Here is a 14,395-nt window from a genome sequence, read left to right as displayed (position 1 = left end):
TTAGGTAATGATCATTCAGTGAACCAGTTATAAATTTCTAGATGTTTCAGCAGTATGTGGTGGTGTTGAAATAAAGCTGTGGAGGGGTGTTTGTTTGGTTTTTGCTCTTGGTCTTGCAAGTTGAAATGGCAGGCATTACAGTTAATGTAGCAACCTCTTCCCCGCAGAGAGCCTCTCTGCGAAGAAATGTCACCAACTATCTATACAAAGTCCTCTCCCTGCTGCCCGCCTGGTAGGAAGCCCCATGTACAAGACACTTTCAATACATCCCAGCTAGGATCAGCAGGAGAAGCCAGAAGCCTTGACATTAACACTCTTGCACTTCAAAAGAATGCATGTGTTTGATGAGAGCAACAAGGCTTCTTATTACAGCTGTCTAATCAAACTTGCTATTGTGCAATTATATTCAAAAATCAAACAGCACTTAAAACTACTTGCAATAATGATACCCAAAAAAAAGGCTGGCATTTTTTTTCTAAAACAAATCGCTTACATCGTGTGTGCATATGTAACATCACATCTTTGTTTATGATCCTATGACTAAGACAGCATCCATCAGCAGCACCCCAGAAAATAATTAACTTCTTTCAAGCAATGGAACAGAAAATACCCTTGCCCCACACGTCACCAGGCTCCTTTCTCTTAAGAGTCCCCTATGCAATTAAAGTGTTGTATCCAACTAAATTTTACTCAGAGCAGACCTACTAATATTAACCCAAATCAGACCAGTGATACCTCGGGTTACAGACCCTTCAGGTTGCGTTTTTTCGGGTTACTGACGCGCCGAAACCCAGAAGTACCAGAACAGGTTACTTCCAGGTTTTGGCGGCTGCGCATGTGCAGAAGCACTAAATCGCGCTTTGCGCATTTGCAGAAGTGCCAAATCGCAACCCACGCATGCACACACACAGCACTGCAGGTTGCGAATGCTGCGGGTTGCGAACATGCTTCCCGCGCGGATCACGTTCTCAACCCAAGCTTCCACTGTACTGTCAACACTGACTAGCAACAACTCTGGAGTTTCAGGCTGAGACATTCCCAGCCCTACTTGGGGATACCTGGGATTGAAGCTGGGACCTTCTGCACACAAAGCAGCTGCTCTAGCTCTGAGCTATAGCCCCTCCTCCAAGGTAGGATCCTAACAAATGGGTTCAAATCGCAAGAGGGGAGAGATTTAGACTAAATAGGAAGAACTCCCTGGTGGTGCTTCAAAAGCCCTACTTGGAGATGGCAGAGATTGAACTTGAGATCTTCTGCATGCAAAGCAGATGCTCTAACCATGGAGCAAGTGTCCTTCCCAAGTCAGTCATGCCCATCAATTTTAATGAGTCTACTGCTGCAGGTCAAACTTTGAATAAAACCCTAAGCTATGAAGACACACAGCCTACTATAATATTTAGGACGGTTTCCCAAAAGATCCCATTACTCGTGATTTTCCCACAAGGTAGAGCAACTGCCGTATTTTTCTGTCTATAAGACGCCCCCATGTATAAGACGCCCCCTATTTTGGGGGACTCAGATTTAAGTAAAGGGGGGGAGATGGCCCCGTGTATAAGACGCCCCCTAATTTTTGACATTATTTTTTAGGGGGGAAACCTAGTCTTATACATGGAAAAATACAGTATTTTAAGTTTTATGCCACATACATGAAGGCATAGTTCAGAACAGCAAATCAATCTGGAACAACTCAAACATAACCAAGCTGTTATCATTCTCATAGACACAGATCAGAATCCCATTTTACCTATAGGTATATATTTGAAAGAACGGGGAGGGGAACCACCTTGATTATGAACATAATATACTGGCTTGGAGCACTGAAGAGAAACTTATTGGCATTAAGCAGTCTTGAGTTTGAGCCACTGAACATTCAGTTGAAATTTACTAGCTTCAGTTAACTCTGAGAAAGCTCTACTCTGAGTTAAGTCTGGGCTGTAATCCAAAGAAAATAAACCTTAAAATGGCAACCCTAACTGAACTTCCTTGGAAGTAAGTCCACTCAAACTCAATGAGTCTTGCAAAAGGGAATATCCTCAAATAAAAGCACCAAGAAATACATACGGTTTAGGAAAAAAATTATTGTAGTAAAGATTCTTGTAGTAATTTACAATGCCCCTTGCACTGTGAGTCTAGGAAATCTTTGGGACCACCCGATCCCTTATTTCCATGCCTGATCACTATGATTTTTGGAGGAATCTCTGTTGGTGGTCTACCATGGCTCAGATGGCTGGCTTGTAACTACTAGAAAAGGTGCATTTGAAACTCCTTCCCAACTGAGATTAAACAGGCACACACACACATCGGTGATCTTCAGGCACATGGCAAAGACTTTCTTGTTCCAGCAGGCATTTTAAGGAAGTGTTTGGTTTTCCTATAATTTTTGATTATTTAATTGTCCCCATTTCTGTGGATTGTATTCATGTACGCTGCTTAGAAATGTGAATAATTAAGCAGCATAAAGGTAAAGGTAAAGGGACCCCTGACCATTAGGTCCAGTTGCGGACGACTCTGGGGTTGCAGCACTCATCTCGCTTTATTGGCCGAGGGAGCCGCCGTACAGCTGTCTGCAGACAAACGCCAGCTCCATCGGCCACAGCTGTCCAGCCCACATATCACATTACCTTGTCCAGCCCACATATCTCTGCAAGAATATCATGGGGGACTTAGTCAAAAAACCTACTGACATCAAGGATACGCTATGTTCACAGCACTCCCCTGATCCAAGTAGGCCATTATTAGGTATTTCTGGTTTAGTGTGCTTATTTTAACTACATTAAGAATTAAGGTTTGTAACCATTATTCATCCCATCTCAGAGCAGACACACTGAAATGGATGGACATGACTCATTTGTGCACAGTGGACGCTCGGGTTGCGAACGTGACCCATGTGGGATGCACGTCCGCAACATCTGCACATGCGCGGGTTGCGATTCGGCACTTCTGTGCATGCGCAAAGCACAATTTAGCACTTTTGCGCATGCGCAAAGCGCAGAAACCCAGAAGTAGTTCCAGTACTTCCAGGTTTCGGCGATCTGTAACCCCAAAAAAACACAGCCTGAAGCATCTGTAACCCGAGGTATGATTGTACTGGTCGGAGTAGAACTTAGCTAGATACAATAGCTTCCTTAACTGAACATGAATGCTAATCTTATTTTGGAGCAAGCATGCTTAAGACTAAACCGTCTGAACATACAAGTTTAACTGATTAGCCACTTTGAATCATTTCACATGTGAATAAAACAATTATTATGAAGAGCCAGGTGTACACTTTATTTAGTTTCAGTACAATGGCACATGTTACAGCAGACAAACACACAGGCCTGTCCATGAGTAAAGGAAGAATAGCTCCAAGCCAGTCTGCCATCTATATAAATATTTGGGGATGCAGACCCTTCTTATGTTGCTTGCCAACCTTACTTAGGACAACCCCATTCCCCTTGCCAAGCCCTCACCCTCCTTTACCCTATCCCCCAAATTATCCAAAGATGCCAGTTGGGTATTTCAGCTCAGCAACACGCCTGAGGTACTTCTCAGTTTATACCAGTCAATAACTGTAAAGGTACAAGGAGGAAAATGGACACCCACTCCTTATTATACCATATCCAGAAGCTCAAAATAGGGCACAACTAGATGTTTCATAACTGAAGAGCAAATCAGCATCTTTCCAAAATATCGAGCATATTGATCATTTTTATTCAGTATTCTGCTACTTCGTGACTCCTACCCCTTTGCATTCTTCTTGGTCTCTAAGGCAAAGTGAACCTCCTTTTGTTCACATATTGTCCGATCTAATCCACCTCTAAAACATTTCCTGCTTTTAAAACTGTTCTGTACTTTTCAGAAGACGGTTTGGCATTAAAAAGAAGAAGAAAGAAATGAAAAGGATTGCCTTCAGAGTTAAGATCTGCCAACCATCTATTATTTTTTACGTGTGTTCATAAACTTGGGCTAGACAAAGGCTTGCCCAAATTCACCTCCACAACAGCTCCTCTGTAAGTCTTCAAATATAGCTTTACTATAGAATCTTAATAGCATCATACTCTCTTCTTCACCTTGCTGATGATAATAATAAGCATCAAAGCAACTCACTCTCAGCATAATTTCTACGAATTGTGGAGACGGGCGAGAGAGAGCGGGGAGAGGGGGAGATCACTTACCCTGTAAGGACGACAACAAAATCCATCACGTTCCAGCCGTTTCGGAGATAAGAGCCTTTGTGGAAAGCAAAACCCAGCGCGATGATCTTAATGCCAGCTTCAAAGCAAAATATTCCAATAAAATATGGCTCAGTGTCATCCTAAAAAGAAGAGGAGGGAAGGGGAAGAGCAGCAATGTCAGGCAAAGAGCTACAATTCTACAGGTGCTGGGATAGTCAATTCACGTTTTATTTCTTGCTATCAAGAGTTCACTGTTTGGTTTGGTTTTTCTACACTGTACAGACTGTAAACTTCACCCTCAGCCATCCTACCCTGCATTTCCTCTCCTGTGAGTCACCTCAAACTCATGTTTGTGTTTTAGGTTCAAACTTATGAAATAGTGAAGCAAATGAAGATTGAAAAGAAAGGAGGAGAGTAAGTTATCCTCCAAGCCTATGTTATCGTAGAGTCATCCAGTGTCTTCTGCATATAATCTGAGGCCTTTTTATGAGTTGAAACTGGAATCACTACCTCGTGTCCCATTTCCCGAAATCCTTCCTGATTTCCTACTTTCCTCATTGATTCTGCCCCCTTTGCAGAGTGAATCTACACAATCACTCTCCCGGTTTTGAGCCAGAATTGAGGTCAGCTAAGAAGCAAAGAGGGAGTATTGTTAGCAGCTTGACAGGAATAAAGCAGGTGGATATTGCTGCACTGCAGCTTCCATCAGAGCAGAAGGCAACACAGCCAATGGTCAGGGATGCTGGGAGTTGCAACATCTGGATTGCCACAGCCTCCTCACCCCTGTTCAAAGAAGCAGAATTCCCCACCGCATGAAAGGATTCCCTCCTAAAGGGAGTTGCTGCTTAGAGTAGGGGTGGAAAACTTTGTTCGCTCTAGGTATTGTTGGACTCCAACTCCCATCAGCCCTGGCCAGCATGGACAGAACTCAGAAATGTTGGGAGTTGTCATCAGTATTCTCCCCCCCCCAAGAAAAATAGGTGCCAGAACTCACGATGAAGTTGTTGCAGAAAGTTGCAGGGCAACTCGGAGCAGCTCTGAACAGATACCTGTTTGACAACAGCCATGTTCACCACCTGTGAAGGTGCAAAGAACAACAGCACCTGTCTCCCTAGATGTGCCCCCCCTCCCTCATTTTCTTAGATTCAGGCAACTGGCTAGGACAACTTGGAAGGTTGTTTGTGCAAATGTGTGTGTGTGTGTGCGCAATGGTAGAGGCCTGGCTGAAGAGCTTAAAGTCCGCCACTGCTTGCAACGCCATCAAAAAAAGTAATGAGACTCATTTGGCATTACTTGTTTTTCAGAAACCATGCCAGGTCTTAGTAATCACAACATCCTTTTCTAAGTGCTCACAGGCCAACCATTAAATTGTTTGTTCGGGGATCTTTCTTGGTATCAGTTTCAAGCTGACCAGTTAGTAGTTACCTGGGTCTTCTTTTTCCTCTTTTTTGAGAAGTTGGATACAACTTTTGCCCACCTCCAGACTGTAGGGAGCTCACCTGTTTCCAGGAATTCTCAAAGTTTATAGACTCTGAGATTACATCCACAAGCTCCTTTAGTACCCTTGGATGCAGCTCATCAGACCCTGAAGATCTGAATTCATCTAAAGTAGCTAGATGTTCCCTTACCCCCTCTTTTCCTTTCTGGGGCTGCAGCTTCCTCCTTGCTTTGTTTATTCCATTATCACCAGCTTGGGCACCACTTTCCTTTTGGATGAAGACAGAGGCAAAGTAGGTATTGATCATTTCTGCCTTCTCTCTATCACCTAATAGCATTTCTCCATCTTTTCCAATCAGAGAACTTTGCTTTCCATGGAGGCGCAGGTTGCAGCCACACCAAAGGTGGCATTTTTCCATCTCTGCTATATTAAGCAGTTGGTCCCTTACCTTTCTCACCCTGATCTGGCCACAGTGATCCATGCAACGGTCATCTCTAGGCTTGATTATTGTAACTCGCTCTATGTGGGGCTGCCCTTGAAGCTGACCCAGAAACTCCAACGGGTGCAGAATGCCGTGGCGAGGCTCCTTACAGGGTCCTTGCCATGGGATCACATTCATCCAGTGCTTTACCAGCTGCACTGGCTCCTGGTGGAGTACAGGGCCAGGTTTAAGGTGCTGGTTTTGACCTTTAAAGCCCTATGCAGCATAGGGCCCACGTACCTACGGGACCGCCTCTCCTGGTATGCCCCATGGAGGACATTAAGGTCCACAAAAGACAACATTTTGGAGGTCGCAGGTCGCAGGGTGGATAGATTGGTCTCAACTAGGGCCAGGGCCTTTTCAGTACTGGCCCCGACTTGGTGGAACGCTCTGTCAAAAGAGACTAGGGCTCTGTGGGATTTGACATCTTTCCGCAGGGCCTGCAAGACAGAGCTATTCCGCCTGGCTTTGGTTTGGACTCAGTCTGACCCTTATGTTTCCCTCCCCTTATGGTTTTGATCTATGGGCTACTTTTAAAATGAGGCTGCATTTTAAATTGCATTTTAACCTGTATTTTAAAGTGGTTGTTTTTGTTTGTTTGTTTTTCCTATTATCTTTTTACTGTAATTTTACTGGTGTTAGCCGCCCTGAGCCTGGCTCTGGCCGGGGAGGGCGGGGTATAAATAATATTTTTTATTATTATTATTATTCATTCTTCCTCCTGTTTCTAACACAGCCAAAGAAACCTTTTATTATCATTATTAATGTATCCTGTAAGCCTGAACTCATTCTGAGCATTGGCCTGCCTGACCTTCTCTCTGAGACTGTTGGTTACTCATATATACTCTTCTTTCGTGATTCCCCCTTTCTTTCATTTCTTATTCATGGCCTTGTTAAATCTAAGCTCATCTGTAAGCTCCTTATGCAGATACCCTGGTTTCTTTAGATGCCTCCCAATTTCTTTCTTGTTGGAATTGTCTGCATCTGTGTCTTCCATCTTTCACCTTTAAGAAACTCCCATTAATCTTTGAAGTATTTCTGACCATGTGATCTCACCCAGTAGTTCCTTAAGGTTTTTGAAATCAGCCTTCTTAAGGTCCAAAATGCATGTCTGCAGTTCCAGATGAAACCCTGTGGAGGCCCGTAGGCAGTCCAAGGTGAGGGCATGGAATCAACCTTGCAGCTCCAGCAATACATGGATCCTGGCAGTCTTGCATCCGTGTGTCATGTTCCTCCAGAGGTTCGTCTCCTGCATGGGGAGATCTTCCACCTCCCTAGGTGCATCACTGCTCCAGGACAGTCCACTCTGCTCTATCAAGGAATTCCTCCTCTTGGGCAGTAGCTCAGAGTGTGGCTAAGTGAGCTCAAGTTGCTGTGCCTTCTCGTTCAGCAAGGCAACCGAGTGTAGTTTTGCACCTTCTTGGGCAAGAAGACGAACATGGCACAGGTGTTGCTGGTCACTGCAGCAGCTCCCTCACCACCCACATCTCTTGGTCCTGTGTACCCCCTGAGGCAGCACTTGGGACCTTCCCCTCAAACCACCCTCACAAATGCCCCTGTTTACAAGTCCTGATTATGAGCTCCCGGAGGCTGCAATCAATCTTACATAATCATAATACCATACAATCATGATACAATACCATACAATCATAATATAAAATCATAATATCACATAACTGTGACATCATAATATCATACAATTGTAATATATCATACTATCGTCCAGGATAAAAACAAGTGTTGGGTACTGTTGTTTTGTTTATTATGCTATGTATTTTCTGTTTTTATATTGTAAACTGCCCTGTGATCCTCTGAAGAAGGGCAATAAGAAATACTGGGTTATATTTAGTATTTTTTTCTACCCATTTATTAATGGCCATGGCAAGCTCATAAACTTGAGTAGGTCTACTCCATGTAAGAACAGCAAACAAAGACCTAAAGTGCTAATCCAAAATTATATGACAAAAGAGCAATGCCTGCCCATCTCGCTTAAGGATGAACAACTCTAAGTTTAGAGTCCTACAGAGAGTCTTCCAGAGCCTTAAAGACTAACAGATTTATTATGGCATAAGCTTTCCTGTAGTCCACAAAAGCTGATGTCATAATATATTTGTCAGTCTTTATGGTGCCACTTCTTTTGCTACAAGACACAAACACAGTTAGCCCCCCACTCCCCCAAACAAAAACAAAAGTCTCATTGGAAGTGTTCTTTGCAGCAAAGCAATGCAGCCTAGAATAAATCTCATTAGCATCCCTCACAACCTAATCCCAGAGCTGGCTACCCGGGCCCCTAAAAAGACCATCCCAAAAGGCTTAGGTGTGCTATGCGAAAGAAAAGACTTCCTCTTTTCAAAAGAGGTTAATACGACTGGCTCATGCCTCGCTGCTTTTAAAGAGCCTGTGGTTAGGATACAGAACAAGGCCCATTAGCCGAGTGAAAAGGCTGTCATGTTAAATAAGGGAGAAAGCTGCTATGCCCTGCCTCCATGTCAGAACCAACAAGCAGCACATCCTGGGTAAATGAGAAGCCTTCTGCATGGATTACTTACAGTGAGGACCATGTGCTCCAATCTTTTCTCTGGTCTAGAGGGGATGGGCAGCATGCGCAAGCAAGCAGGGTGCCACTGGGAGTAGGGATGGGGGAGAAATTTCCATATTGTTTGCATTTTAAAGAGGAAGGAATCAATTCCCACATTGTGAACCAATACACAAAGCAAAGTATAGCTACCCTTTGAAATCTACAGTTTTGTGGTTTTGGTTGTGCATATCTTCCAAGCAAAGAACATGGGCCAATATTAAGAGGAAGCATGCATATCATTTTAGGGGAAACTATTTTGCAAAAAAAAAAAAAATGTGTATATTAGTCAAAACCGCAGGTGAAAATTAGGAAGAAATTGACTCTAAAAGGCTTGTAAGTTTTCATTAAGATCCCCACCGGCCCTGCCGTGCTGCCCCCACCCCCACCCAACAAGTGTAAGACCTACAGAAGTGTGAGGAACTGGATTTCAAGATTCGGAGTGGGGATGAGAAAACAACTTGGGCAGATTAATCCATTCTCTTCCTGGGAGATGATTCTAGCAAGAGTTACTGTAGGACAAGGGTGAATGGAACCATCAATCAACAGGGCAGCATCAGAACTGGACCAAAGACATTTTGCTGACAGAAGAGGAAAGCCCAAATTGAAAATTACTCCCCCTCCATGAATTTGAATACCATACAAAAATGCAACCATACTGCAGAAAATTGCGTGTAAAACATGGATATTAGTCAAAACTGCACACAACAGTGTGCTCATTAGGAGAAATTTGAACTAAAATGCTGACAAATAAGGACTTTTCAAAATTGCTGTGAGAATGTGGAGAAGTGAACTTAAGGTTTGGAAGGAGAGGAACAGAGAAACAAACAGACAAAAAACGACAGCTCCTTCTATCCCTAATGGCACCATATACCAGATGCAGAATTCTTAAGCACACCTGAAAATATGCTATGCTTGTATCATTGGTTCAAGAAGCAGATTTGGTCTTACATCAAACCAAAAGGCATAAGAAAAATGTAATTTCCTCACAAAACTCCCATCTTTAAACCTTTATCAATAAAGGTTTTGCAGAAGTTGCTACTGAACAACTGTTTTGGTCTCACCCAGCAGTGTAGCTAGCCAGGAGAGGTCCGCACCAGGCCAGTGGGGGGGGGGCAGGTCATAGGGTGCCATGGGGGGGTCTGTACTACGACACATTGAGGGTTTGGATTCTGTGCATTGGGGGTTTGGATTCTGGGTGGCAGGGGAGCTTGAGGGATCACAGTAGTTGTTTAGTGTGTGGGGTGCTGCAGGCGGTTGCTACGCCGCTGGTCTCACCTGGGTACAAATTGGCACTTTCAAATCCTGGTATACTCACTAATGACCTGACTAAGCTATTCAATCAAGATATAATGACACAGGCTTCCTGAGATATTATTTCCTCCAAGCTTAAGGTGGAAGAGAAAATAGCACACATAATATGACAAAAGGGGGGAATTTAAAGCTCCTTATTTGTGGAAAACTAGTCTCAAAGCAGCTGGCCATTATTAAAATAAGAAAGAATATCAACAGGTATCTAACCATAATACACAGTGCACATAGCTGAAACACTCAGCATTTAAACAATTCAGCAGTCACTGAATTGTTTAAACATTGAGCATCTAAGGCAGGCATGGCCAAACCTGGCCTTCCAGCTGTTTGGGGACTACAATTCCCATCATTCCTAACCACTGGTCCTGTTAGCTGGGGATGATGGGAGTTGTAGTCGCAAAACAGCTGGAGGGCCAAGTTTGGCCATGCCTGATCTAAGGCCATAACACTGTATTTGCTTACTCAAGTGTAAACACCATTAACCTCAACAGGTTGTACCCAACTAAGGTCAATTCAGAGTTTACCCTTTGAAGTTAATGGGTAGTACCCAATGTTAGTTCTATTCAGAGTGTATTCGGTGAAATTAAAGGGAATAAATAGCTTAGACCCATCGATTTCAGTGTCTACCCTTCTCAGAGTAGAATTTAGCTGAATACAATCCAAGGCACCTAACTTAGTCTTGTGCATCAATTTCTACAGCTCTACTCCAAATAGGACTAGCATTGCCTACAGTGGGGCTTACTTTTGAATAAACACGGAAGAGTGAACTGTAAGCTGTGTATATTATGGTTAGATAATGTTGTGTTTATTTCTAAGAATTATATTGATGGTTGGTTATTGGATTTGTTTTTTAAAGCAAGTTTATTTTAAGAACATAAGAAGAGTGTGCTGGATCAGGCCAATGGCCCATCTAGTCCAGAATCCTGTTTTCACAATGGCCAAACGGATGATGCCTGTACGAATCTGACAAGAAGGAGCAGGAATAAGCACACTCTCCCCGCCTGTGGTTTCCAGCAACTGATAGTCAGAGGCATATTGCCTCTGTGAAGCCAGAGTATAGCCATCATGACAGGAAGCCCCTGATAACCTCCCCCCCCCCCCGAATTTGTCTCATACTCTTGTAAAGGGACGCAGGTGGCGCTGTGATCTAAACCACAGAGCCTAGGGCTTGCCGATTGGAAGGTTGGCAGTTCGAATCCCCGCAACAGGGTGAGCTCTCATTGTTCGGTCCCAGCTCCTGCCAACCTAGGAGTTCGAAAGCATGTCAAAGTGCAAGTAGATAAATAGGTACCGCTCCAGCAGGAAGCTAAACGGTGTTTCCGTGCGCTGCTCTGGTTCACCAGAAGCGGCTTAGTCATGCTGGCCACATGACCCGGAAGCTGTCTGTGAACAAACGTTGGCTCCCTCGGCCAGTAAAGTGAGATGAGCGCCGCAAACCCAGAGTCATCCGCGACTGGACTTAACCTTGTAAAGTTGTCCAAATTGTCTGCAACAACTCACACGCAGAACAAAGCTCACACGCAGAACAACTCACACGCAGAACAAAGCTCACACGCAGGTTAGATTATATCTGGCCTTTATTGAACACTCATTCTGATTTGTTAACAGGGTCATTATGTGAAAACAAGCATTCATCCCTATTTGCTCAGGCAGTGTTTAAAATGCCTTCATCCCAAGATTTTCATTGCAGATCCTTTTTTCTTAGCGTTTCCCCCCTTTTTTGTTCTAGTGCAGGCAGAGTGCTTTACTTTAATGGTGCAACTTAGGAGCTTCAATGATGCTCTTGAATCCATCTTCTCACAAAATAATGACATGTTGGATAGAATTACTTTTGTTCCTTTTGTTATAAGTTTTCATCTGCTCTTTGTTTTGTTGCTTGTTATGTGCATTTGTTCCAAATATATCATATTTATATGCTTGAATTATTTTCACACTTTCATATACTGCCCTGGAACCTTCTGATGAAAGGTGATTGAGATACGTATTTAATTATCATCATAATCATGATTTTATATTCTCATTACTTCAGACAGGCAAATAAGATGGCAAATCAAGGCTTTCAGTATGGTTTTTCTCATCCAAAATATTGTAAAATTCACAATATTCTGTATCCAATACATATGCAACAGTTCTTCCAGGTTTTTCTGATGCGTAATCCAGCCATGTTGCTCTATTAATCTGACCTACTGATTTGTGACATATTTGGGATTTCTTTCATGAATGTTATTCACAAGCCACTCTAATTATGCTGTGAAACACCCTGAGATATTCAGATGAAGGGCATTATACAAATTTTATAAATAACAATACTAATAATAATTTTAATGTTGATTTCACATTAACCACCATGATATTTTTTTTTTCTTATTGTTGGCAGGGTAGGATTTTTTACAAATAACAAAAAAAGCTTGTAGAGGAGGGCTTATATAGTTATCAGTTTACTATTAAAAACTAATAATTGTTTTAATAACAACATGCTTCTTTCTAATGATTATTAATCATAAGAAATTTTTCACCATAATTCAGGGAACTAAGTTAAGGCAACCATAGCAATATGCCTCAAACCAAAAAATAACCAATCTAGCGGTCACATTTTAAGACGCTTGTAGATTTCTATATTTCTTGCCTCTATATTTTGTATGATTCTGTATTTTAAATGCTAGGTATTTTATTTCATTCTTTTTTCCTTTTTAACTTTTTTTTTATTGCACTGTGATTTTAAATTGTTAGTAACTTCCCTAAGTGGCAGCAGATGGGTGAGAAAGACATCTTTATATAAATTTAATAAATTCATAAAGAAGACAGATGACTGGCTAAACATACATCCTCAATTAATTTGGCAACACTTCAAAAAATGTAAAGAGTTGCATCCAACTATGTTTTACCGAGAGTAGACCCAATGAAATTAATTCACCTAAGTTAGTTGTGTCCAATATTTTAATGGCTCTACTTTGAGTAAGATTATCTTTGAATACAAGCCATACACACACACACACACACACACACACACCCCTGTACTTGGAAAAGGCATATTTTCTGAACTCTCACACACAAGGAAGAATGCCTTTTCTAAGATCACGGGAAGTAGATGCTTCTTCTGAGATGTTACCTACTACAACATATCTTAATGCCCACTATCTAAAAGTATGATATTCCACTTCAAAACATTGTTCTAATGATATACGCATTTATACAAATATAATCAACTAACTGATGTAAAAATCATATACAGTTAAGGGTTTTGGATATTTTTTTTAAAGCCCTAGATTTCACCTCCAAGAGACAAACTTATGGAACCACATGGTTTTAAATTTCATGCTATGCAAGTGAATCAGTTTACTTTTAAAGAAGTGGTTCATGTGCAGACCTCCAGATCAGTATATCTATATGTGAAGGAGCCCTTGTATGGGCCACAGAACACAGCAATGTAGGAAATTACCTCATTTTGAATTAGACTATTGGTCCATCTAGCTCAGTATTGTCTATACTGGTTGACAGTAACTCCCCAGGGTTCCAGGCAGGACTTATTTCCCAGTCCTACTTGGAGATGCCAGAGATTGATACTGGGGCTTTCTGCATTCAGAGCAGATGCTTTATCCATGAGCTAAAGCCCTTTCTCAATTGAAACACACTGGGAATTTTGGCCACCTGGTCTACCCTGGTCTACCCATTGTGACCAATGGGCTGTAGACCAGGGCTCCAATAAGGCCTTTTGTAACTGTCCATCCAGGTGTAACTGGTCCACAGACCTGGTCTACCCATGGGAAAAAAGGTAAGGTAAAGTGCAAATACAGTGGTGCCTCGCAAGACGAAAAGAATCCGTTCCGCGAGTCTCTTCGTCTAGCGGTTTTTTTGTCTTGCAAAGCAACCCTATTAGCGGCTTAGCACTATTAGCGGCTTAGCGGCTATTAGCGGCTTAGCAGCAAAGCGGCTATTAGCGGCTTAGAAAAAGGGGGGGAAAGCGAAAAAAATCGCAAGACTCTCAAGACGTTTTCGTCTTGCGAAGCAAGCCCATAGAGAAATTCGTCTTGTGAAGCGCCTCAAAAAACGGAAAACCCTTTCATCTAGTGGGTTTTTCATCTTGTGAGGCATTCGTCTTGCGGGGCACCACTGTAGATAAATAGGTATCACTGTGGCGGGAAGGTAAATGGCGTTTCCATGCACTCTGGCACTTGTCACAGTCCTCTGAGTGCCAGAACATGACCCGGAAAGCTGTCTGTGGACAAACGCCGGCTCTCTCAGCCTGAAGCAAGATGAGTACCGCAACCCCATAGTTGCCTTTGACAGGACTTAACTATCCAGAAGTCCTTTTACCCATGGGAAGAGTGGGTCCTCACCCATGGCAGTCTGGATACACTCTCACATTAGGAGTGCTTCCTCCCATTTACAATAGTAGATGAAATCCAGGAACTGTTATATTAACGGACTTGTGG

The 14,395-nt window shown here is 42.6% G+C and overlaps 2 protein-coding genes across 11 annotated transcripts in view; one reads left to right on the top strand and one right to left on the bottom strand.

Annotated features, from left to right (window-relative positions):
- The window catches only part of SLC31A2 (solute carrier family 31 member 2), an 833,895-nt gene that overhangs the window by 602,797 nt on the left and 216,703 nt on the right, over window positions 1-14,395 (top strand). The window lies entirely within an intron of this gene.
- The window catches only part of CACNA1B (calcium voltage-gated channel subunit alpha1 B), a 327,842-nt gene that overhangs the window by 306,801 nt on the left and 6,646 nt on the right, over window positions 1-14,395 (bottom strand). For all 9 annotated transcript variants that reach the window (XM_081847405.1, XM_081847407.1, XM_081847400.1 and 6 more), the window contains exon 3: window positions 4,158-4,297. In XM_081847405.1, coding sequence (XP_081703531.1) covers window positions 4,158-4,297 — 140 coding nt within the window. The remainder of the gene's footprint in view (window positions 1-4,157; window positions 4,298-14,395) is intronic.

The sequence above is a fragment of the Podarcis erhardii genome (assembly GCF_964252035.2).
Source record: "Podarcis erhardii genome assembly, chromosome: Z".
Lineage (NCBI taxonomy): Eukaryota > Metazoa > Chordata > Lepidosauria > Squamata > Lacertidae > Podarcis > Podarcis erhardii.
The sequence above is the reverse complement of the archived record's forward strand: the minus strand, read 5'-3'. Positions and strand labels throughout refer to the sequence as shown.